Here is a 27,920-nt window from a genome sequence, read left to right on the forward strand (position 1 = left end):
TAAAATGTATGTTGATGTACCTTGCATAACCGCATGAACTAATTTTGCGCAACACAACATAATTAACTATGAACATTTTTTGTAATTACCCGAGTTTACTTTGATGACTTGCACTGAACTGAATCAGCGAGGGATGCATAGTCCGGACAGTAGCTGCTGACAGCCAGCCTCAAGCACACTTCCAAATGTTCATCAGTCATTGACTTGGACTTAATGATCTTCATGTGGGAAAAGGCTGACATAAATAAGTGGAGCCGAATAATGCAGTCAAGGAGGTAGCACATTTCCTCATGTTGTGGTACTTTACCTCTGTGAGTAAGTTCCAGAACTGTCCATGAGCTCTTGACTTCAGCTCAATGTCGGCTTGTAGAGTCAAAATCTCATCTTCCTCTCCAGAAGAGTTCAGGTCAAACAGAGTTGCAATTTTTGATGCGAGTGAATCAACATCAGCATCTTCCCGAAAAGGATAGCACATGAATGTAGCGACTGGCTCGATCAAAGAAAAGTCTTGAAAGCATTTGTCAAACTCTGACAGACAATTGTCAATCTGCTTCGTGTAGTGTTGCACGCAGGCCTTCCCTTGCATCTCCAGCTCTGACGCCAGGTTCTGGAAATTTGCCAAATCATGGCGTTGCAGCTTTGAGGAGAAGATGTTGCATCTTTTGTTTGAAGCATTAACTGAGCTGATCATATTGATCACTTTTTTGTCTTTTCCTTGCAGCTGTAGATTAAGGTCATTCAACATGTTTGTCAGATCAGTTAAAAATGCCAAGTCTAACAGCCACTGATCGTCATTTAGGTGCTTGTATTCTGCATGACCAGCTACACAGAAAAACTCCTTAATCTCAGGACAGAGCTCTCAAAATCTTTGCAGGAATTTCCCTTGACTAAGCCATCTCACGTCAGTATGTAGCAACAACTCAGAGTGGTCGCAGTCAGCCTTCTCCAGATGTTCACGTAATAACTGTCTTTGAAGAAATCTGGCTCGAATAGAACAGGTGATCTTCTTTGCCACATCCATGATCTCTTTCATGTTGAGCATTTTAGCGCATAACGCTTGTTGGTGGATTATGCAATGGTAATTCAGGAAGTCTGGGAAAGCATCGTCCTGCCTGCACTTGGCAATAAATCCATTCACGCGGCCAACCATTGCGGGTGCTCCATCCGTGGTGATAGACACCAATTTGTACACTGGGAGCTGAGTTTTCTCAATAAAGTTTTTAAACGACAGAAATATGTCCTCTCCTCGTGTGTGCTCTTTCATGGGAAGTACTGTTAATAGCTCCTCTTTTGCAGTGATATCACTAAACACCATACGAATGAAAATGCCCATCTCGCTGTGTCACTCACATCAGTAGATTTGTCCAACTGCGGTGAGAAACATTCACAATCTCCAATGTCCTTCCACATTTGCTGGGTTACATCCTTAGGCATGGCTTCACAGCGCTGTGTAACTGTACTTCTTGATAGCTGCAGAGCTTTGATTGAATATTATATTTCTGCCTCATTTTTAAAGTCTCGAAACAATGAGTCAGCTGCTTCAATGAAGGCCTCTTTTACCATCTCTCCATCTTGGAAGGACTTCATGTTATTAATGATGACGTCACTCACCCGGAACGATGCTTCGGTGACAAATGACTGCTGTCCGGACAACTGGGATTTTAGTTCATTCACCTTTCTCTTTCTCAGCTCGCTTTTTGGCGGGAAGTCTGTGTCGTATTGTTATGGTCATTTTTATATTCATCATCATATCCTCAAATGTATGTTCATGTGTACAATTTGTCATGTTTTAATACATGACGACTCCATTACTCTTTACACTTTTGAACAGCTGAATCATGATTAAACAGTACAGAATGTATTATTCTCAGTGCAGCACAGTCTCTGCCAAGCCAGAATCTCTGCTCACATGCAGACATACACTGACGCACACACTTATCAAGACAGATAAAGACTGGAGCAGAACCTTCTCATAACATCTTCATCATCCTCCAACAATTCCACTGTGGGCATCTGACTCCCTCCCTTTTGTCTCTCACTGTTGGGACCTTTTCTTATCTGTATAAAAAGCTTAAGCTGAAACTGTTAGAGGGCGCGGCACTTCCTTCGGACATCCGCCTGGACGGACGCTAATTTTGTTCCATCTTGTACCTTTTTTCTTAGTTTAGAATAAACTATTTTTTATATAAAATCATCAATGCTTCTCCTGGACTCCATCATTCAACCAGAGCAATGAATCATGTCTCCAAATGAGGTCAACCGTAAATTCAGCCGTAACAGTATTTTCCATGAACAGTCCGGAAATGCCGCTCCACATTTCCTTTCTTTGGTATTGCGATGGCAGATTGGCAGATGAGGCAAACGCACTTAGAAAATGACATCGTGAAAAAAAGTCCACCTCTTATTCCGTATGAAAGTGATACGTTTTTGTCTTCTTACGTGGTCCAGCAACCCCGCTGCTTTTTGATGAATATAGGCTTTCTTTAGCTTAAAATCGGAGGTAACTCGCTGACTGGCTTGTTAGCTTGGCTGCCCTGTATGTCAATCAAGTGGTGGGATGGCTGATAGGCTGACCTTTAGGTCACCGCTCATGCGCAAACAACGGCGCTAAGTGCAGCTAACAAGCTAGTCAGCAAGTTACCTCCGATTTTAAGCCCTCACTTTTTTGACGGGATGGATGATAGTCTGACATCAGCCGCTGATGTCTATTTTTTTATGTCATGCGATCTACCAATACTACCTTTGCGATCGACTGGTAGATCGCGATCGACGTACTGAGCACCCCTGATCTAAACGATATTCGGCCTGATGACTTCGTGATCATCTACAACGCCGACCAGAGGTGGATCGGCCCTTTCCAAGTTTAGCTGATGACCCACACGGCAGTGAAGTTCGTGGAGCGGACGTCATGGATCCAAGAAGATGATTGCCGACACCAGATGATGCTAACACGGAGGCTGAACGAACAACAAAGGGGGAACCAACAAGGCCATTGAGTGAGGCGGCGTAATAACAACTACACCGTCTAAGCTGGCTTCTCAGGTGCGATGCACAAAGAACCATTCCTTTGCCTAGCCTAGATCAAGCTGAGGACCCAGCCGAAGTGGGATTTTTGTTCTTCCTTTGCTTTGTTTATAAGCCACATGATTCATGCCATTGATGATAATGATGACGGTTTTTGCTTGTTTCCACATTTTTCATGCTCTCTCAGATATGTCTGTGTCTCACAAAAGAAGAATATCCAATGTGTGACAATAACGATGGATCCAAGGTTATTCTACTGGAATATAATAATTTTCTTTCTTGATTTGGTCATTGATGGCGACCAAAAGTGGGGAATTGTTATGGCAATTATATTCATCGTCATATCATTAAATGTGTGTTCATGTGTACAATTTGTGTGTTTGTACACAATGACTGCATTATATTGTTGTACTTTTGAACAGAGACGTTGCTCCTTTGCTGAATCATTTTAGATTAGATTACCCGCAGTACAGACAGATTGTGCTGTATTCACAGTGCCAGGAACAAACAGTCTCTGCTTAAGGCCTCATACCAAAAACTCGCCTACGCACACAGAAAGGAAACCAGACCATCAAGGCCAAAGACAGCAGACTCACATGCACTGTACTTGAAATAAAATGACAAGATCAAACCAAACAATTTTTGTGTTAGGGGTGGGGGGATTGTTAACCACTATTTCAAGGACAATTAGGAAGATAACAAATAAAAAGCAACTCAGATATTAATTGTTTTTTTTACATGTGGGAATATTTTATTTTTGAATTTTTTTTCTTCTCCATAACTTAATGACAGCCCAGTTCTGCACATACTTGTATAACCGGACACGCGTGTGTGGATATATGAAAAACGCTGTACATAACCTTTTTCCACTTTTATAACACTTATATGTTAATTGTAATAATAAGAATATTAATACATTTGTTTTATATAGCGCTTTTTGGGGAACTCAAAGTCACTTTACAAAATTGAGGGATTATTCTTTCACTCGACACTTAGTAGTGGTTAGCTACTATTGTAGCCACGGAAGCAAGGCTGCTATAGTGCGCCATTGGCCCCTCCAACCACCACCACAACAATCACTCACACAATACATTCATACTGGGCAATGTGGGTGAAGGACACAATGACAGATACCACTGTAATTGTAATTTTGTTCTACACAATAAAGCTATTTTATCATTATTAATTATCGTGCACCCAGTATAATCTATTGTATTTTATTGTGAACTGTGTATATGGTCCCACCCCTAGTTAATGCGCATTTGCAGGTTAAAATCACAATTTTACACAACCTGCTACTTGTCTTTTGTGCTTTAAACTGTAGCCTTAACCTATGTGTCACCACTGCATCCAGAGCCAGATAAAGACTATTTTGAGTATCTATGTGGGTGGACTGTGAACCATGTTAGGGTCATTAAGAGAGTCCATTTTGAAATCATTTGGCCGCAGCTTCATGACGCTGGTCTTTAGTGAGTACCACCATCCTCTCCACGGGTACCAAACTATACCATCATCTGTTGAAGCACTATAGTGTCCGCTGGGGTAGTACAGTCCATTAAGGTGAGCAGATTGACACCTGAGGAAAGTCCAGTTATAAAACCTGAGTGAAAACATAGGCAGAAAATCTGATTTTAATCATGGCGTGCCTACTTGTTGAACCACCAGCCTCCTTTATCTTCCTCGGCACAGTTTCCTCTGTAGTTGTCATTGTCCTGGTCGTGTGTGCTGAATTTGATTCCTTGCAGACTTGCCCACTCCAAAATGCCAACCTTGGAAATTCCTGACAAGGCATCTCCAGCTGTACCTACGTAGGCACCGAAGGACAGTCGATATTGATCCTACACAGAGAGATGAAATGAAAACAACGTGAAGATACATGGTTTAAGAATGTACAAGATTGGACACCAATTCATAACACATACATTTTAACTGTTTTTTAAAAATGTCATGTTATATGGAAAGTGAAATGTGATGATTACTGAGTATTCGGTTTAAGCACTTCAACATCAGTGAGATCTTTACTTTCCTTTGTTGCGTTATGCTTTTCGTTATGCTTATTGTGTCAATTAGGTCAATATTTTCCACCCAATCAGATAAAAAAATAAATAAATAATTTACTTATTTGGAAAACCTTATTTAATCACTTGAGTTAATCAGAATAGTGCATGGTCATCATGGCTAAGCCCGCTTGCCGTTTTTTGTCAATAAAACAAAAACTATTTTGTGGGATTACATTAGAAAAATGTACAAACCCAATTAAAAGTTCTATACATAAAAGCCATACAATTAATAATTTAAGGCTCATAATGGATCTGTAAAACAGTCATGTCCAGATTGGTGTGATATTTTTAGCTATCTAAGATAATGAATATCCTCAGCCTAAAATGCTTTAATTGAAGAGACGAGTATGTCCAAACACCCATGGTTAGTCAAGAAGCACAATAAAATAAATGACAGTCATGACAGTCATGTTTCTGTGGGCACCTTTTCATCAGCTACTTTAAAGTCCTTGTACTCAGCATATCGCTGATTACCGTCAAAGTCCTCCAAGTTGATTCTTAGGGAATAATTACCTATGAAAAAAAAGAAATAAACTGCAAATTACTGCAAAAATTCTTTAGTTCTCCAGAAAAAAAAGAACCTCGGACATGGTTGAGCTGGACTTATCCAATAGTCGATTTGACAGTCCTACCCCTCCCATTATCAAACCTTGCAATGGCCGTTCCCTTAAAGCTTTTTTTTCTTGATTTGAGTTAGTATGTTTCCAGATGGTAATTTCAGCTTGGTCGCACAAACACCAACCTTGGAAAAAAAAAAAAAAAATTACAGGCAAAATTCAAAATGGCGGCCCTCAAAAGTTAGAAATAACTCTAAATTGGTTAATAAAGAACATAGAGACCCGATTTTAGGGGCAAATTATACATTATCAAGGATGAAAAACACACTGGTGCCCTGAGAAATATGATTTTTATGTTAGAAACTCTCCATGTGAAGTTATTTTGAAATAAAGAAGTATTTGTACTTACGATTATTGAACATGGATGATTCAAACATCAAGTAAGCATATTTTGATCAATGACATGCCAAAAGCTCCTTGAAAAGGTTCTGTGAAAAAAATGCCTAATTAAGTATGCACACAGGAAATAAACCAACATGATACCCCTGCCCTGTTAGATTCTTGATAAATGATGTGGCTTCATGTAAGTCCTTGTTAGCTTTTGTACCACATCGTGTGGCCATATGGCGAGAATTAATTGATTCAATCAAACATCGTCTTGCTCAGTACCCTGCCTAATGTGAGAAGGTAGTTGTGTATGACAAATATAAAGATAGGTAAAAAAAAAGATAATGAGAGGACATGACGAGTTGGTGAGGAGTCCATTGACTATATACCAAAAACAAAAAGTGTCCAAAGATAAAGCATTACCACTTCTCTAAATATCTTGCTTCATGGGTTGAGAGCCCATTTGCAGGTGATGCTCTGGAAGGTGGCAGATCAGCATTCTCTATCAGATTCCTCCATTTACTGTGCATATACCACAGTTTGGATGGAATACTGTCAGTGAAATTGATCCAGCTCCCAGAGATTTGATTGATGTGATCAAATGCCAATGCAAATCTCAAAAATGCAAATGCAGCAATGACGCATGTGGATGTCATGCACGTTGTTCTGTGTATGTGAAGGAGATATAGGATGTTGTAATAATTTTACCTTTCAATAATATAATAATAATAATACATTTTATTTGTATAGTGCTTTTACAGTGCTCCATTATTTATCAAGTTATGGCCATTCGTATTTTTGGATGGCCGCCATCTTGACTTTTTAAAATAAAATAATTTGCCCAAGGTTGCTGTTTGGGCAACCAAAACAGGTTTGTTCCATATGGTCATATGCATCAAATTAAAGAATATAATTCAAGGGAAAGACCATTGCAAGTTATGAGAAATTTCAAATTGACGGCAAGAAAACGCTCATTTGTCTCCAACTGTATAAAATATTATTTATTTTAACGTTTCAATAATGCAACAAAACCCTTAAAATAGAATCTTAGTAATGCTTGTTATGGCACACCACTGATATTCACAGTTGGAGCAACAAGGTTATTCATTATTGACTTTTTTCAATATATGTATATTTTGTAAAACAGACCCTGTGCAGTGATGTAGTGCAGGTTGTCATTGCCAAGCCAAAACTCGGCTCCCATATCCCCAAAACCAACCTTATACTCTGTCCATGACCTGATGGAGAGACAAAAACAATTATGTTAGAGATATTTTAAATACTTTATTGTTTAATTCACTTTAACATACCTATTGAATGTCTCACTTCCATCAATACGTCTCTGAACAACAATCCATCCTCCTTCGTCACTCATATCACAGTAGACTTTGAGTGAAGACGATCTCCCAGATGGGCTGGTTGTGTATAACCCACTGGATTTGGAACCAGAGTTGAAGATCTGAGCACAGTCTAAGACACACACGCACACACACAGACAATTTATTCTTGCTTTCCTTTTATTAACATCCTATCCACAGACTGCTGCCCTGACCTGCGAACTTTGCATCCTGGTTCTGGTTGGCATTGACTTTGTCTGTGTTGCCTGGTTGACTGAACGTCTGTAGTTTCTGAAGGAGGAGTTCTTGTTTCTGAAGCTGGGTCTTTAGAAGTTTCTCTTTTTCCTGCAGACGAGTGAACTCTTCATGGCAACCTTGTGATACCTGAACACAAATGATCATCCCTATTGACCCTTCAATGTAAAATTGACCCAGAGTGAGCAATATACAACAAAAATAAATAGGCTACAGCATAATGTTATGTTTGTGAAAGTTTTCATATTGCGTAGTTTTACATTGAAAAAAAGACAAATAGATAGTACTGTATTCATTAACGTCATATCCAGGTGCGCCGGCGCCATCTTAAGGGGTAAGCAACTGCCTGGTGCCCGACCGCTCTTGTAGACAAACAGCAAAATTGGACAGGACAATGGTTAACTTCTGTCATTCACGCCTGTCCCAACAGGCTAACAAAATGAATTAATCTATTAAATGTAGGTTCAACAGGGAGACATAGATAGCCAAAGTTGCTCAAAGTTTCTATTATCTCAGAGCAGCAGGCTGAGGGGGCATAAGAAAAGCTGTACATTTGCATTAACCCAAACCCCTGGGAATGGTTGTGAATCACTGTTTTAAGACAAGACAAGATAAGTCTTTATTGTCATTACACAATCATACAAAGTACAACATAAAACAAAATTGGACCACAGTCCCCCTCAATGCAAATCACATTCACACACAATATATAAATAATATGTAATTTAATATATATATATTTTTTTTTTCTTGTCTGCACATGCTGTCAAAAGTCAACACTACAAGAAGTGCAATCTTTTTTAGACAGCAATACATTTTTTAGTTTTTTTTTGTTATTGAAATTAAATAAATTGCATTATTTTATTGCATAACACCCAACACAGCATAACATGGATGGCTGTTCATCATAGGAATGGGATCCACACAAGGTTCCTGCTGCTTAACTAGCTTGCCGCCATGATGAATTCATGTTGGGTGTGGGATACATATGTATGTGTATATACGTATATATGCATCTGTGTGTATCCATAAAATGAAGAGTCCATCCTTAAGACTGCTCTACTGTAAAGTGTCTTGAGATACCATTGGTTATCAATCTCAATCAATCAATCTTTTATTTGTATAGCGCCAAATCATAACCAATGATGGTTTGGCATTCTGATGTGTGTTCTTCAAAATCCACATATTGCCTCCTATTTGTCATATAGCTTTTAATCCAGTTTAAGGCTTTGTGCTTAATTCCGTATTTTTGAAGTTTTTCTTCTAGAATAGCATGATTAATTGTGTCAAAGGCTTCTTTTAGGTCCAGAAAAATTCCGAATACAAATAGTTTTTGTTCTAGTGCATCTCTTATATTCTCCGTGGTGTCAATTAGAGCCATTGCTGTTGAATGTCCTTTTCTAAACCCTTATTGTCCTTCATGTAGTATATTATTGTTGTCTACAAATTTGTCTAGTCTTTTCATGAAGAGCTTTTCCAGTATTTTCGATAATTGCGGTAATATTGATATAGGTCGATAATTAGTGAAGTCTCGTTTCTCTCCACTCTTGTAGATCGGTCTGATTTTTACAATTTTCATTTTGTCTGGAAAAACACCATTCTTGAATGAGAGATTACTTATATATGTTAGTGGCGGGGTTATTTCAACTGTTATAGTTTTTATTAGACTCATAGTTAGATTATTAATGTCTCTGGATTTTTTTGAAGTACAGGTTGTAATTATTCTATCCACCTCTGCTTCTGTTACTTCTTCAAGTATGAAATACTTATCAATGTCTTTCTTCTCATTGTCAAAATGGTTCCATTTAAGTTTTGGGTGTTGATTAATCCCTTTCTCCATCTCTTTTCCAGTATTTATGAAAAAATTGTTGAGTTCTTGTGCTATTTTGTTTTTATTGTATTCTTTTACGTTGTTTATTATAAAGTGGTCTGTATATTTTTCTTCACTTTTACGCATGGTTATGGAGTTTATAATTTCCCACAATTTTTTATTTTTGTTTTTATTCTCCTTTAATTGTTTTTCATAGTATTCTCTTTTTTTTCTTTTAGTAGATAATTGACTTTGTTTCTGTATTTTTTATAACGTACTTCTGCTTTCAATGTTTTTTCTGTAATATATTTTTTATAGAAAGGGGTTTTTCTTTTTGCATAAGTTGGCTATTTTCTTATTAATCCATGGTATTTTGTTTGTCTTACTTTTGATTGTTATGTGTTTCAAAGGGCAGCATTTATCGTATATTGTTGTTATTGGACCATTGGAGATCTGGCCATGTTGTCGGGTCGTTTTTCCATGAACCTTGAGGTGCTTGGTATGAACATAATTCCAAACCAACCAGATGCAATTTCCCTTCTTGGCCTATGGCTCTAATCTGCTGAAATATTTGTACAACATTGAGTAAAACCTTTGTGTTGTTCGCGGTAAATAGCGGTTGTCAGGCAAATGTAAACCCCTCTTAAAAAGGCAAAGGGCATTGCTAAGGCAAATGTCCCTGATGATGATGTCACCGCGAAAAGGTGTATAGGATAATAGTAGGAACCTATAGGGAGCGTTCCAAGATGGCCGAGTGAGCACACTTACTGCCAAGCTCTGCAGCCATAAACTTAACAAAAATTTAAACCTTCATTTAAAGCTTTTCGTAGTGCTTGATATAACGGTCAACTTCTAAGTCAAGCAAATCGAAGCAAAAGGTAAAATGTCGCCTCCACGAGACAAGAAAAAGCCGCTTGGAAAGCTGAAGCTGGGAGATAGCAGTGCTGACAAGGTGGTCGCGGTAGGCAACTGCCTCTACCTCGCTATCCTTGCCGGTCGTTGATATGGAAGAATTTCTTCCTCTTCCCGTCAGCCCAAGTCCATCTCCTGCGCCCAAGAAGCTAATGCACATCACGTGTAGTCCAGAAAATTCGGATGTGGTTGCTAGCCTGTCGAAGCTAATAAATGATAGAGCAGATCATCTCCGCACTGCAGACTGAAGATATTAAGGAGGTACAAGAAAAAGTGTGCACTTTGGAAACTAAAGTCACTAAAGGGGAAAACCGATTGGATACATGTCAGAAAAGAATCAACGAATTGGAAAGCCATTCCAGGAGGATGAATCTTAGGATTTATGGCGTAAAAGAAGCAGAAGGAGAAGATGTGCGGAAGATTGTCATTATGATCTGCCAGGCGGTACTGCCAGAATGTCAAAACCGCCTATCTGACACCATTGACACTGTTCATCGTGTCGGCCCCAAAATCGCAAGAAGTGACAGATCCAGAGGCATCATCATAAAGTTTTCCTTGCGTGTACTTAAAGAAGAGACATGGAATGCAGCCAAGACCTCCTCACATCTCAAAGAAAACGACATCAACTTTGCACTGGATCTCACCAAAGAAGACAAAGAACGCCGAAGTCAGCTGTGGCCCATCATAAAGAAGGCACGCGAGGAAGGAAAACGTGCATACTATGTTACTTTTTCATAAAGATACCACTATTTTATTTACAATTTTTACCTTGCACTTTGACTCAGTATAGCAGAACTCCCGTGAAACTTTTTACTAAACTATCAAACTTTATTAACCTTATTTGTTTTTCATTGTTCAAGTTTTTTTCTTGCACTGTCATTTTAAATTTTTTCCCTTAATGCCAGGGGGTTAAGACAAATATATAAACGTAAAGCCTTATTTTTGTTTGCTAAGAAATTTAAAACTGACTTTTGTTTTTTTCTAGAGAGTCACTCTATGGCTGCTGATGTCAACTTCTGGAGGTCCCAATGGGGTAATCACATGTTACAGAAAGGTCAGCTGGGGTTACTACATTGAAAGATACATTTGGTGGTCACTACACTTGTCTTGTGATAGACTTTAATCACTCAATATTTATCATTGTTAATTTATATGGCTACAATACAAAACCTGAAAATGACAAACCAAACCATTAGATTCTATAGAAACTAAATTATCCTTTTGGCTCTCTAAATATCCAACTTCCACTTTTTTAATTGGGGGGGGACTTTAATATTACCTATAATACAATAGATAGATGGCCCCAGGAAAAAACTCAACTCTAAATACAAGATTGAGGGAATTAATGGATAAATTCAATGTTATTGATATTTGGAGATAAGAAATCATTCACCTGGAGTAACCGTACAGGCTCTAGACGTGATGTATTGATTTCTGGTTATTATCAAGAAATATATCTCAAGATGCTGTTGCGGTCAATATCCTTACAATGCTACTCACTGATCACAGAGCAATCTATATACAAGTAAAACTTTCTAATTATGAGAATAATCCTCATAAGTCTTCATATTGGAAACTAAATGGCTCCCTTCTGGAACATTTTATTGTAAAATCTGAAATAAAAAAACCAAATTAACCTTTTTTGGAATAAGGCAAAAAAAGAAAAATCTTACAGCTTACATTGGGAGCTCTTCAAATATGAAGTGGGCAAATTTTTGAGACAACATGGAGCCAAAATTGCTAAAGCCAAATCTGCAAAAGAAGAAATTTTAATAATGCAAATTACTTCAATGTACCATCGACATCCAGATGAAATTTCGGAGCGGGATTAATTGCAACTGAGAGAAAATTCTGTATACTTCTTTCGCTTAGAAAACATCGTTCAAAAACCAACTTAATTCATCAGCTATAAATCAATGGTGCCATAACAGATAATGCTAAAGTAATCTCATATTTCTGCTATAAATTTTACGCAAATTTATATGAATCTCGTTACAATGATGAGGTTGCCAATACATTCATTGACTGTCAAAATTGTTAAAAACATAGAAAATTCCGATAGGCATTATTGTGATAGCCTGCTTGTTAAATCCATTGCCCTCCTCAAAAATAATAAATCAACGGGCACTGATGGATTAGTTGCAGAATTTTATAAAGAATTTTCAGATTATTTGGCACCATTTTTACTACTAAGTTTTCATAGAAAGCATTGAAAAAGGTTTTCTTCCACCGAGTCTTGCTCAAGGTCTAATTACTTTGATTCACAAACCTAACAAAGATACACTATTTATTGATAATTGGCGACCATGTTTACTGAATAATGATTACAAAAGTATGGCTCTATTGCTTGCAACAAGATTTAAAGATGTTTTAGATAAAGTCATCGATGAGACACAGTCTGGCTTTATGAAAAACCGACACATACCTAATAATATCAGACTTGTGCTGGATATTCTAGACTACTCTGAATTGATTTTAGATAATTCTTTATAAAGCCTTCGACTCGATCGAACATGAATTTATCTTTCTGTTGCTTAAAAAAATTGGCTTTGGTGATGTGCTCTATAGTGTCATAAAGGCTCTACAAATGCAAACTGCTCTATAAGTATGAAAAATGAAAAAAAATGAAAAAAATCTTAAACGCGGCATCTGTCAAGGATGCCCGATAAGCCCGTATCTTTTCTTGCTTTGTACTCAAATTCTAGCTTCTTATATTTATGTTACCTATATGAGAGGAAGCTGGCAGAGAAATTTTTAATTTTTAACTTTTAAATTTTAACTTTCTAAAAAATACTAACCAGGTACCTATTGCTCTGCAAATCATTGATGACTTCTCCAATGCTTCTGGTTTGACTCTGAATTTAAACAAATGCTAATTGCTACATTGAAAGATTGTAAGGATTTAAGTGTCTGTAATATAAGCATAGTAAAAGAAGTTACTTACTTAGGTTTAATCATTTGTAAAGACTCAAAACTTTGAACGTCAAAAAATTTTACCCCAATGATCAATAAAACACAAACTACATTGAATCAGTTGTTGCAAAGAGATTTAACCCTTAGAGGAAGAGTTTTACTTTCTAAGACAGAAGGTATTTCTCGGTTGACTGTGTAAGTTCTCTCTCCCTTTATGTAGACAGTAAAACTTGTAAGGATGTTCATCAAATGCGCTTTAAATTTCTGTGGAAGAATCAAACACATTATATCCGGAAGAGTGTTGTGTTGAGTAATTATAAAAATGGAGGACTTAATGTCCTAGACTTCACCACACTTAACAATACCTTTAAAATGAATTGGGCCAAACATTTTCTAAAAAATCAATCAAACAATGTAGATAAACTTCCTGAAAAACTTCTCTCCCCATAAATATATAATTTGGAACAATGGAAACATTCTGTACAAAAATAAATCTTTATACTTTGATAGTTGGGTAGAGAAACAGATTGTCATGGTAACTCAACTTTTTAACAGCAGTGGACAACTGATGTATTACTCAGAATTTTTAACCACTTATCAATTTTCAGTTACACCCAAACAATATGCTAAACTTTTCGATGCAATCCCTGCTGGAATTATCACGCTGTATAGAACAGTGTTTTTCAACCTTTTTTGAGCCAAGGCACATTTTTTTCATTGAAAAAATCACGAGGCACACCACCAGCCAAACATGTTAAAAAATGATACTCTGTAGCCTATATTAACAATATAGCCATTCTCATCAAAGTGTCTTGAATAGGAATCAAATAAACACAAAGAATAAAGGACTTTATCATCATTTGTATTTCTTCTTTCAAATAAAAAGTGCACTTAACATGTCCACTTCAAAAATACAGCTTGAACATAACAAATGAAACAACAATGTGGTCTTAAAGGTAGTAGAAAACGTCAAAGTGTTTTGCAAACTCTAATTCTGTCCAAAATTATTAATTACCAGGAATACAGAAATATCGTGCTTATTATGACAGAAGCAATAATATTTGGGAAAGATTTCACTGTTCTACACTGAGAAATATGAAGAGTTACATGTACAAAATGTCAATCTCAGTGTATTTTACTCACTCAGTGTGAAATCTGTGCCTGTTTGGATGAACAAAGAGCTCTTCCTCAACAGCTCTCAGTCGCTCTCTGTTTTTAGTTTTGATGGCAGTCAGGCTTGAGAAGCTCACCTCACACAGATATGTCGTGGAAAATGGGAGCAATGTCACAATAGCTTTGTTTGCCAGAATGGGGAACTCCTTGGCAGCAGTCAACCAAAAACTGTCCAAAGGTAGATCAGCAAAGCTTAGCTTCAGACCACGATTTTGTCTCAGTTCAGTTAGTTCCTCCTGCTCCTGCAAACTCATGTCCTTTCCAAAAACTGCTGAGCTGTATGGGTCCCTAACCCAGTCAAGGCTATACTTGGAGGCTGAAGAGAAATAAAATGACATCTTCTCCTTGAGAGTTTTCAGATGTTTACTAATGATCTCACACAGTGCAGCAGTGTGAACATCTTGCCATTTCTTGGTGAGTGGAAACATTTCAAGGTTGCCACTTTCCACATGTTGTTGCCAGAGGTGCACCTTTGAACGGAAGCCATTTATTTTATCCGTACTTGTGAGCAGGTTTTCATTCCGGCCTTGCATTCGTGTGTTCAGTTCATTCAGATGATGAAAAATATCCGCCAGATATGCCAGCCTTGCACACCACTCATCACTTGATAGCAGTTTTGCGTAATCGGACCCCTCATTTGTCAGAAACACCTTGAGTTTCTCCCGCAGCTCATACACACGGGCCAGCACCTTGCCGCGCGACAACCATCGGACCTCCGTGTAAAACAACAAGGCTTTATGCTCCGCTCCCATTTCCTCACACAAAGACGCAAATATACGGCTTTTCACTGGTCGTGTCTTTACAAAGTTTACCATGCCCACAACATCATCCAACACAGGGGCTAGTTCTGCTGGTAAAGTCTTGGCAACGAGGGCCTCACGGTGTAAGAAACAGTGCGTAACTATCACATCTGGGTTTGTTTCCTTCACTCTGCTAACGAAGCCTTTGGTGCGCCCGACCATGGCTGCGGCTCCATCAGTGCAGACACTCGTGCAGTTTTCCCACTTAAGTCCTCCTTTTTCGAGATACTCTGATGTGACCCGAAAAATTTCCTCTCCCGTTGTTCTTTCTGGCAAAGCTTTGCAAAACAGAAAGTTTTCTCTGATTACGTCTCCATCCACAAAACGCACATTGGCCAAGAGTTGAGCATGTCCACTAATATCCGTGGACTCGTCAAGTTGCAGCGCAAATTTCTCACTGATACGAATCTTTTCCAAAACCACACTTTCGATGTCGGCAGACATGTCATCAATACGTCTGGCAATTGTGTTATCTGAGAGAGGGACTTTGGCTACTTCTTTAACCGCTTCAGGTCCCAGCATCTCATTTACAATGGCTTTGCAGGCGGGTAATATTAATGTCTCTGCCACAGTGTGGGACCGTTTTGATTTAGCTACAAGTTCAGCTACGTGGTAGCTAGCTTTAAGGGCTCTCTCATTTACCTTTGTGGTTTTTCTCATAAATGTTGCCTGTTTCTCCGTGTGTTCACGCAGGCGAACAAAATACTCCTTATTCTTGTTTTGAAGCGACGGGTGTTTCGTTTGGAGATGGCGTTTAAGCTTGCTTGGTACCATAGCACTGTTGGATAGCTTCTCGCCACACACCAAGCACAACGGGATCGGTGTCGTTGCATCCCCGGTGGAAGTAAATCCAAATGAAACATAACTCTCGCTGTATTGCCTCGAGCTCACCGTCTTTGCTTTCTTTCCTCCACTCATACTAGGGCCTTCTTCTGGGTCCGAATTTTGTCCAGGGCCCAGTTCGGAATTGGTATTTTTCCTCTTCAAAAACTTCTCCATCACTGTCACCGTAGTTTCGCTTACCCACAATGCTTTTACCGCCAGCTGTCACTTTCATGCCTCACTAATTCTCTTGTCTCAACGGACAATGCAATTCGCTACCTGCTGCCATCTAGTGTTATGGAAGAGTTTTACATGATTACGCTCTCAAGGTGGGTTCACACCGAACGCGACTGAAGTGACTGAAGCGATGCGATTACATTAAAAATCAATGTAAATGACGCAACGTCAATTTATCCCCTTGCATGATCAAAGTTGAAAAATTTTTACTTTTTAAGCGACGTGAAGCGATATTTCCCGTCCTCCACTGTCTGTAGAGCGGAGGCAGCAGCCCCTCCCTCCCGCTTCAGTGCTGACGGCTGCAGCGGAGGCTGTTCTACTTCCTCAAAGTATCAGGTTCAAAATTAAAGCGGTAAATTTCTTTAAAACCACAGTAACTACTGATCAAACACATTCTGAGTGAAGTCATCCTTTAATATCTCCGTTAAGTTGATCATTTAACCGTAGAAGCGGAGCAAGAAGGAAAAAAAAAAGACGTCATCAACACTCTCTCTCTCTCTGTCTCTACCCTGTTACCGGGGCCACACACACACACACACACACACACACACACACACACACACACACACACACACACACACACACACACACACACACACACACACACACACACACACACACACACACACACACACACACACACCCCTAGTGATCGCGTCGCTGGAGCGATGAAATGATGGACTGACAAAAAAGCACCACTATGTGCAAACTACCGATCAGGGACGATTTAAGGCAACGGCATCGCTTCCGTCGCGTTCGGTGTGCACGCACCTTTAGTCACTACTGCAGCACGGACACTCGACAATGGTATATTATTTGCAGATAATAATTAATATGTTTTCAAAATTTTTTTTAGACCAATTAGGTGAAATTGGATAATTTCCCACGGCACACCTGACGATCTCTCGCGGCACAGTGGTTGAAAAACACTGCTCTATGGTATGGACAGTATAAAAACAAGGAACGTGACGTCGCTGGGTATGGCGCAGCCGGGGCCCCAACCTGGAGCCAGGCCTGGGGCTGGGGCTCGAATGCGAGTGCCTGGTGGTCAGGCCTTTGCCTACAGGGCCCGGCCGGGCCTAGCCCGAAAGGACAACGTGGGCCCGCCCTCCTGTGGACCCACCACCCGCAGAATGATACGTAGGGTTCGGGTGCAGAGAGGACTGGGTGGCAGTCGAGGGGGGTGCCTCGGCGGCCCGGTACGCGTCCAGTCTTAGTCTTTCTTATCATTGTTTTATCTTATAGTTACGGGTATTCTCATTGTATTATTGCTATTACCTCATTAATTTATATTGTTTTTTTTTTTCTTATTGTATTATAGTTACTGGATTCTCATTATAATATTTTGTTAGTGCTATTATTATTTTATAATTGTACTACTTCTGTATTATTGTTATTGCTATTTTTATATTCTTAATTAATATTTTATCTTATAGTTACTGGTATTAGCATGTAATATTATCATTTAATTTTTATCATTGTATTATAGTTACTGGATTCTCATTATATTTTATTGCTATTATTATTATAACTATTACTACTTCTACTATTAATATTATATCCCTATCTAATTGTACTACTACTTTTTTTTATAGTTATTGCTATTTTTAGATTTTTATTTATTATTTGTATAGCCATTACTATTACTACTTTCACGATTAATATTATATCTCTATCTAATTGTACTACTACTGTATTGTTGTTATTGTTATTCTTATAACATTCTTTTTTTAAATTATTCTTTTATCTTATAGTTACTGGTATTCTCATTGTATTATTATTATTATTATTGCTATTACCTTATTATTTTATGTTTTTTTATTATTGTATTACAGTTACTGGATTCTCTTTGTTATTTTGTTATTATTATTATTATTATTATTATTATTATTATTATTATTATTATTATTATAATTGTACTACTTCTGTATTAATGTTATTGGCATTATTATAATGACCATTATATTTTTAAACTCCTTTTTAATGATTAATATTTTATATTATAGTTACTGGTATTCTCATTGTATTATTAGCATTGCTATATTATCATCATATTTATTCTCATTGTATTATTAACATTGCTTTATTATCATCATATTTATTATCATTGTATTATTAGCATTGCTATATTATCATCATATTCATTGTATTATTAGCATTGCTTTATTATCATCATATTACCATATCATTATTTAATTTTTTTTTTTTATCATATTATTGTTACTAGATTCTTATTATATTACTTTGTTTTTGCTATTATTATTATTATTATTATTATTAAAACCATTACCATTATTACTATTACTATTTTTGCTAAAACTATTATATTCGTATCATCATCTTTATTATTATCAGGGCTCTACACAAACTTATCCAGTGGTGGCACTGGACTTTCTCTGTTGGTCGAGGGGCTGTACAGTATAGCCATGCATGCTGATGAATAGTTGACTTAACTGGCGTACTGTAGTTTTGTATGAAGTAAAGATTGACAGTGACTCATGATATATTTGCAAAATGTTTTAGCGTCAATGTTAAGTTTTTCTGTAACAAGCAGTGGCTGAAGTAATAATAATAATGGGTCCACAACACGGCTCCACTATGATTGTTTGTTCTTCACAAGGGTGAGTTTTTCTTATATTATTCTATGTGCTAAGAAAGATGCTAGCAGCTACAATGTAAACACACACACGGCTGATGCACTACACCAGGATGAAAATACTGAACTCACACAGAGTCGTTTAGAGAGTTGCGACTTTGGTGTTGCAAAACGTTTATTTTTCGTGGTACTTCTGTGTCTCTCTTAACAACCTGCGACGGATTATGTGCAAGACGCGTGAGAGATAACACACGGAGGAGATGGATAGAGAGACACACATTAGCTAATAGCTAAGCTCTGACCACGGTTCGACGGTAAAAAATTATTTTTGTTTTTTAAAAAAAGACAGCCGAATTGTAGATAATACTTTAATTTACTTACTCACACAAGTAGTTTGGAGCTTTACGTTTTGTTTTGTGCAGTTTGGTTGTTTTTCTGATTGGTGCTACAATGTCTATGTAGTTTGGTTATCAGCGGGTCAAACATTTCACGGAACACACACACACGCACACACACACACACACACACACACACACACACACACACACACACACACACACACACACACACACACACACACACACACACACACACACACACACACACGGCATTTATAATAAAAATATACCAAATGAGTAAAATAAAACAAAAAAACTAAACAATATTTATACAAAAAGTACACAAAACGACAACAGAATAAAAATATGAAAATGAACACCAAAAAAGATACAAAAATACTAAAAAAAACCTCCTGAATCACACTACAATGGCAACAAAAAACTATAATTACAGAAAAAAATGCACAAAAAGACAACTGAAAGATAAAAAATACACAATGACTCCAAAAAACATACATTACAGAAAAATACACCAAACAACAAAAATATGAAAATACAGAAAACTAAAAGTTTATACCAAAAATACACAAAACTACACAAAAAAGATACACAAATACACATGATGACTCCAAAAAACATACATTACAGAAAAATACACCAAACGAAATAAAACATAAAAATGAGTAAAAAAAAACAAAAAACAACAACAAACACATTTATCATGTATATGTTTTATACAATTAAAACAGAGAAATCGCACACGCTTTTTTTATTTTGCAAATAAACCCCTTTATAACACTACAGAGTACAGAGTATGTACACCTCTTTGTATATTGATATTGATGTGAACTGTTCTTTTTGTGGAGATCATCCAGAGACAATACAACACCTCTTTTGGACATGTTCTTACTCGAAGAATTTCTGGAAGGGCTTCTGCAGCTTTGTAATTGGAAATCTATACAAGGACCTTATTTTAAAATGGGAAAATGTTGTTTTTTGTTTCTTCAGAAGGCAAAGGTATGAAGACATTTATTTTATTATTAATTTACTAATTTTTCTGTCAAAATTTTATCTTCATAAATGTAAATACTCCAGAAACCTAATTTCACTTTTTTTTTATAGTGACACTCTCTCTTATATGAAGATTTTGGAAAGCTCTAATAACAAAAAGGCTTCGAAACTATAAATATTTGTTCAAAATACAATATATTTGAAATTGCATAATCATGCGATTGCATATTGTGATCTACCCCCTGGCATATTTAGTTTTTTCTGTATACATCTGTATACTTCTTGTTAATAAAAGTGAATAAATAGTAGGACCCTATAAAATCCACGTTATAGGAATCGCGGACGGAATCGACCAATGAAAACGCTTAAGCATGGAAATGGACAAAATCGGCATGAAACGCCTTCACCGTGGGGTAAAGAATGTTTTTTTTTTAATGGGGAAATGTTTCTAATGCCTCTAAATTAATCGCACAACAATATTTGACATAAGAAGCAATGTTTTTCCAATTTAAATGGATTTTGGTATTTCATGATATAACTGAATTAAAACAATAAATGATCTCGAACAACAAAATTGTGTTCATTATTTTCATCACTGAGTGCTAAAATAATGGGATTGTCCTACGAAGCTGGATAAGTATATTCGGGATATTTCTCCGTTAGCGAGCTTCACCAAATATTCTCTGTCAGAGAGCCCCCGTTCTACGAAACAGGATATGAATAAGTTAAATTAAGTGAGGTGATTTGAGCCATGCTACATTGGTGCTCCTATGACAGGGGTGGAGATTGCAGCGTCTGATCAATCATAAACACAGAGAAATAGCAATTAATGTCATAATTGAGGAATACATTTTTAAAAAATATGAATAATTCAAATCCATAATTCAGTCTAAATCCCCACCCCCCCCACTGTCAGCCATTTTAGAGCATTTTGACTGATTTTTAAAGATCCACAGAATGTTTTGTACTTTGATAACCTGAAATCTGACACCAAATTCTGAAAGATTAAAATCTCTACTTTTATCAAATTTTTTTGTTTTGTTTTTAGTTTTTGTCCTTCTGTAATCAGCAGTTGAACAGAGGCAAGTTTCACACATATAGCCAGTTTCTGACCATAAAGCTGAGAAAAAAGCATTTTTTTTTACAACATTATTTTTTTTTGCTTTAGGAACACCTCAACATTGGTTTCCGTCTATAAATTTATAAAAACACTGAGACTGGGCTTTTGATGGCAACATTATTATTAGTTTGCTTTTTAATTTTTTGGTCAAAAATTGAGAAAAAGTTCTACTTTTCTGGGTAAATGTAGCCTGTTAAATTAATTTTTTTTGTTCTTCCTCTCTTCATCCCTTCCCTTCTGTTTGTTTCACACACACACACACACACACACACACAGACACCTATACTGTAAGAAATTGTAAATACTGTTCTCTGGGTGTATGCTGTCGGGTTATCACATTGCTGTTTGTTCCTGTCTATTGTCTTGTCTGTTGCAAAATAAAAATAAATAAATAAATTGCAAACTTCGGTCCAAATTAAATTTTTGTTAGTCACAGTCCACTGCATATACCAACTGAATGCCATCCAGCTAGTTAAAACCAGTGAAAAACTCTAGATGGCACTAATGAGTCCTGAAATTGCATAAAAAAATGACACGTTAAATATTTCACCAAACTTTACCATCCTGCCAAATTTCATGAAAATGCACCCTCGGGAACAGCTGGTTTATTTTCTTCTTGCACGCCCTGAAGAACTCTGAAGAAACTGTTCTCAAACAAAGCAGTTTGCGGTATCTTTAGAGTGATGTGCTCTGATGTCACTGTAAATGAGAACTGGTTCTCAGTAAACAAATCTGCAAAAACTAAAGGTAAAATAGATTAAATAAATACTAGTAAAGCTCACTGTGATGGGTGCATTGTTAGCAGACAGAAATAATCAGCAGATAGATATTTGGTTTAGGGAGGGGCTCTGCCTTGACTGATCACAGATGTATGGCATTATAATTAATCACAGCTGGCTTATATCTTCCAGGAAGTAGCTGGAAGAGGGAGAGAGGAGCACTACCGGCAGTCTGCTGGAGTAGACTAGTGGGGTATACCAGTCAAGAAAGAAAAAACTCTTATAGAAGTAAACCAAAACAATCAATGCAATTCATTTTTTTAACTTGTTATTCTCCACAAAAACTGCAGAACTCATTTACAATTGTATACAATAAAACAATAGCTTGTTATGTTTTTAACTTAATTTTACCTCTTTCCTCAGTGAGAATATGCCAGTATGTATTGGGCTCGAACAGGGCTTTGAAATCTGGCTCAATGTCTGAGGTGACTATGCAAAGGGCAGCTAAGATGTGGTCATCACTTTGTTTGGATTTGTTGAACTCCAAAAAGGACTAGAATTTTGTTAGCATGCCTCCTTAGGAAAGGAAATATCTTCCCTTTGAGAAAAAAATGTAAAATCCAACAGTGAGACTGACCTGAAGTGTTTTGTCAGAAATGTGTCAAACTGCAGTCAATGAGTTTCATCAGAACATCACTTACTCCATTGTCCACACTGCAGTAAGGGGAAGAAACCATGTGCATTTCACTCTCAACTGCTCCCTTTTTCTCTAGGCATATCAGTGCAACAGAGTCCAATAAACACTACTTAATGAACTCTCTGTCAGAAAACACTTTATGATGTCTGGCAAATTTTTGATAAATGACATAACTTGTCCTGATGGCTGTATCTATGGGTGTGCAACATTTTGTAAAAAATTGCATCTGCGTCCATACGGAAGTAATACAAATACGATATTAACAAGTGCATTCAGGCTGTGTAGGACATCACTGAAGGCCTGCCACTGCTTGTTTCTTCAGGTTTCAAACCATCCAATCCACCATACAAGAGTGTTGATGCTTTCCTGTTCATTCCACAAATACAAGTTACGTTTCTTATAAATGTGGAATAATTTTAAAGGGAAATGAACAGGCTAGCCAGTTATTCCCAAGAAGCACTGTTGCATCAAAAAATAATGCACCCAACTCAAATTTCCTTACTTTTGTGATAAATTAATTTATTATTCAGTTTACTTTTTAAAGCTGGTTAAAATGTAAGAAAGCATTTATAAATATTTTTGCATGTTTACATTTTGCTACATGATACATACTTCACTTTCTTAACATACTGATTTTATTATCTGCAAATCAATAAATTGATGTCCAAAAATGGTAAATGGACTTGATTTTATATAGCGCTTTATCCCCACACTGAAGCAGTCTCAAAGTGCTTTACATATCAGCTCATTCACCCATTCACACACCAGTGGGACAGGACTGCCATGCAAGGCGCTAGTCGACCACTGGGAGCAACTTAGGGTTCAGTGTCTTGCCCAAGGACACTTCGACAAATAGGTACAGGGCTCGAACCCCCAACCTCTCGATCAGAAGACAACCCACTACCACCTGAGCCACAGACATCAGAGACAATCTAGTTTAAACTAATTTGGTTGAGATTGTTTAGTGTCATTTATACACTACATACACACAGTGCACACCGCTACCCTGAAAAAAAGGATGAAGCTGGTCAGAAAATGGATAGATGGATGATACACACAGCATAGGCACTGATTCCGTGGGTGTTTCGGGCCCGATCACCCACGGAGATGGCTGAGCCCTGAGTCACCGCTGAACCACGTTTTAATCAAGGCCCACCCAGATGCTGTTCATCCAATAAAAAGCCCAAGGAAAGCTTTGAGTGAAAGGTTTTCAGTCAATCAGTGGCTTGCACCCCCACATGTGGACTCTTAACCCCGCCCACAGGCTGCTTCTTCACCAGGATCATCACTGGTTTTATCTATCGGGGGTCACTACCTAAAGTCGGAGCTCCTACATGGTAAAGTCATACTTTCTCATAACAACGATGGCCCTCGAGCAGAACCATGTTGGTGGTAAAACAGTGATTAAAAGCATTTTAATGCCGAAAACCTTAGGAAATAATATACAATATTCATTATGTTCACAAATTACTTATGCTGTTGTGGAACACAGTGATGCAGGCTTTATTTATGTTGCTGTTTTATGATTTTAAAATCCATTTAAAATTATTATTATTTTTTTACTTGAGCCCTGTCGTGTTTTTAAAGCCTTACATGAATCACATTGTATGCTTTGTTGCTGAAATATGCCACATAATGTTGCTTTGCTTTGTTGGGCCAATATTATATTTCCATTCAGAATAATCATAACTTTAATCACACAAACATTATTGCCATTATTTGTAACTTCTGACCCAGCTGTTGTGAGGAGGCGGGTGAAAAACAAGGTGAGCGATTATGATTGGCTTAGGCAGCGTCATGTTTCATGGTAGCCAATCAGAGTCAGTGTTTTTACACATGTGCCAGCAAGAGGAGGCGGGTTAAAAACAAGGTGAGCGATTTGATTGGCTCAGGCGACGTGCCAGCGCGCACACGCACGCACACACACACACACACACACACACACACCAGATTGGATGAAGCAGCAGAGATGGTGAGTGCGGAGCAGTCTGATGAAAAGTTGTCATTTTTAAGGCGATACAAACACTACTTTAAATTAATTGTGGTCAAAGGCAAGAACGTACATGTGAAGTGTACATTATATCAAGGAAAGAAGACTGTCGACATCCGTTGTAAGCAACTCAAATTTAATGAAGCACCTCACAATGTGACAGTTTCGCATGACGAAAGCCAATCAGAGTCTTTGTTGACGATGACGTCAGGCCGTCAACATGGACACCGGTCTGTTCACCCATTCAACCATGGAGTAGAAGCAGTGTGACCACCTGGAGCTGTATGACGCGGCCTTTATAACCGGGACCGGACGAGGAAGGATTTGGAGTGGAGGACAATCAGTGAGGAGGTGGTAGTAGCAGGTAAAAGTTCTCTCTGTAGTTTTCATCTTTGAAAGTCGGCAATGAGCTAGGATAGCATTAGTCGCTAATCACACCGGCTTTTTTCACTGGTGGTTTATGTTTATGAGAAGAGAAAAATGAATGCAATTAACTTTAAATCAATAAAAACAAAAAGAATGCAGAAAATAGTCATTTCAGTGCTAATATTATCAACTTCTCTGTAAACATGGACACATATCAGTACGTCTTAACAAGCACAGTGATTATATCCTCTTCATTTTTGTGAGATTCACAAAGTATCTTCACCATGTTTTCTTTGACAGACATTGATTTATAGATGCACAGAAGTGAATGGACATGAACATCCTATAGCTCAGCAGTCTGCAACCTTTACTTTTAAAGGAGCCATTTTGTCTAATCTCACCTGAATTAGTCCTTCTGGAGCCGAAAAAATACCTTCTCAAATAAAACAATAGTATGTGAAGTTCTATATCAAATATCAAATAATGTTACATGAACAACATTTTTTTTGAGTTAATGTATTTGAAGGGCTGCAAAAACAACTTGAATTAGATAACACATGATCATGTCGGTCAACACATGTTAATTGCTAATTTATTGCAACATATTAAGCATGCATATAAAGCCGACATGTTGGCAGTTACTGTAAATAAAACTTTTCACACACATAAAATCTCTACTTTCTTCTAGAATAGCCTTTTTGTTAGTTTAGTTTTATTACCATGGATTTAAAACTTACGGTTAGCCACAGGTGCAAGAAAAGTTGATGACCTGTAGATGTTGCAGGAGGTGAAGTAGGAAGGTGACACTTATTGCACAATATGATTTATTTTTAGGTTAACAAATGGTTTTATCATAATTATATTTGAAGTTAATGTCCTTAATCATCAATACCCACTGTAAGAAATAACAATTCTTTAATTTAAAATATTTTTGAAAACTATAGGGAGCCATCACAAAAAGAGTCAAAAAGCCACATGAGGCTCCAGAGCCGCAGGTTGCAGACCCCTGGACTAGCCAATAGCTGGACACTGTTAATATTTACTGGAGGGGAAACTAACATCCACACAGAAAAACAGCTTCTGTCCATGAAAATAAACAGGATAATTATCACATTCATCACATTGAAGAACCATTCTGTAACATATAACAAAAGGTAAGACTTAGAATTGTGTGAGTAATAAAAGAAGTGTCTATTAGTTTTATTTAAATTACTACGGTGCAATATGTTTTTAATTTTACAAAATATGGCTTTAAATCAGTTGTTTTCACTGTAACAAACTGTAAGCAGATGGGGAAAAAGTGTCAATGGCATGTTGTTATTACTATTATTATTTTAACATTGACATGTTAATGATGCCACACTGTTATATAACTGAGTATAAAAACTTATTTTAAGGAGCATATGATTAATTTGTGTAAAACAAAAATAAAAACACCTTTTATTTGTTATTTTGATTTGGTTTTAAAATGGAATAACCAAAGAACGAAGGGTACACAGATTATGATGCTTAATATGTATACATATGCTCCCCAAACGTGTGCACATTCAGCACCCATTGCACACACTCAGGTCAGTGCACATTGCCTCACAGACACTCAAATCTACTCAATCTGTGAACACACAAACTGCAGCGCACACAACACACTCAAACGAGCAAAACCTGCACGTGCACACACACTCACTGATGTATGAAGGCAGTGGAACGTCAGTCACGGAGGGAGGGAGGGGGGAGAGAGACCAGGGCTGTTGCTCCGTATTGGAAAGACTTTTGTTCTGATACAAATGCTCACTGCTCACGGCAAATGTCTAAGTGTTGACAGCTATGTTTTAACCTCTTTCCTCTCGTGCGCCAATGTAAACAACGCATTTCCGTGCCACTCTCGCGATACTTCCGAGTCTTTTTTTTTGGAGTTTTAGAACGTTAGCTCCGCAGTCAGAAAACGGCAGCGGGGCATTACGGGTCGGCGGACCGCGACCGTATAATTCCGTGCCCCGTGTGTACAAATTAGGGTGGCAGCAGGGGTGCAAGGCTTTGTTTTGAGGTGGCATCTGCCACCCTATGCCACCCTGGTAGATCCGCCCCTGAGGATCTATATTAGTATATTGGGTCTGTCAGGACCGGGAATGGGCTACACATCTGCTCCTCTCTCCGTTTCTGTAGCTCAGCGCTTTGTCGTACAGTCACACCACTTACATTTGAGCTGCAGCACTGACAGACACATACAGACATGTCGCTCTTTACTGCAACAGTCGATGCGCAGGAGAGAAAACAAAACAAAAGGATCAATCTTTTGGCTGGTATTTATACTACTGATGTTTTTGGATCGATCTGCACACTTGTCGTGAGCACCTACCAGCAAAAACATAAATCGGAGCCCCTGACACACAGTACAATCAAACTCTCATTGTCTCACCTCCTGGCATGCAGTGTGAGCAGGAAAAAAAAATTACAAGAAAAAGAAAGGAGGAATACAGACAGTGATATAAAAAAAAAAATAAAAAATTGGTAATTCAAATATCCATATGAAATATTTAAAGTAAAATGTGAGAAGGAAATATCTTTTTTTTTTTTCTTTTTAAATTTTTTGCAAAATAGATTGTAAAATGTAAGTACTTACACATGTACACAAAGTCCCAGCTGTAATGGCAAGGAACAGCGACAGTCCAACATTCATCTTTATCTTACACCGAAATCAGTGTTTGAAGAAAAAAGTAATATAAATTCAGAAGAAGACTTCTGCATTTAAGATTAGAGCTCTCCTCTCTGATACGTCTCACCCAACATCTGAGACAA

General features: G+C 37.5%; 1 protein-coding gene across 1 annotated transcript; it reads right to left on the minus strand.

The window, feature by feature from the left end:
• Positions 1 to 3,770: 3,770 nt before the first annotated feature.
• On the minus strand, positions 3,771 to 27,920 carry LOC114471005 (fibrinogen-like protein 1). Its single transcript, XM_028459480.1, has 7 exons — positions 27,745 to 27,920; positions 7,581 to 7,749; positions 7,339 to 7,498; positions 7,178 to 7,266; positions 5,509 to 5,597; positions 4,675 to 4,862; positions 3,771 to 4,600 (listed from the first exon to the last, which is right to left on the minus strand). The coding sequence occupies exons 1-7, from the start codon at positions 27,799 to 27,801 to the stop codon at positions 4,405 to 4,407; spliced, it is 948 nt and encodes a 315-aa protein (XP_028315281.1). The 5' UTR covers positions 27,802 to 27,920; the 3' UTR covers positions 3,771 to 4,404.

Source organism: Gouania willdenowi, chromosome 10, assembly GCF_900634775.1.
Source record: "Gouania willdenowi chromosome 10, fGouWil2.1, whole genome shotgun sequence".
In the NCBI taxonomy this organism is placed as follows: domain Eukaryota; kingdom Metazoa; phylum Chordata; class Actinopteri; order Blenniiformes; family Gobiesocidae; genus Gouania; species Gouania willdenowi.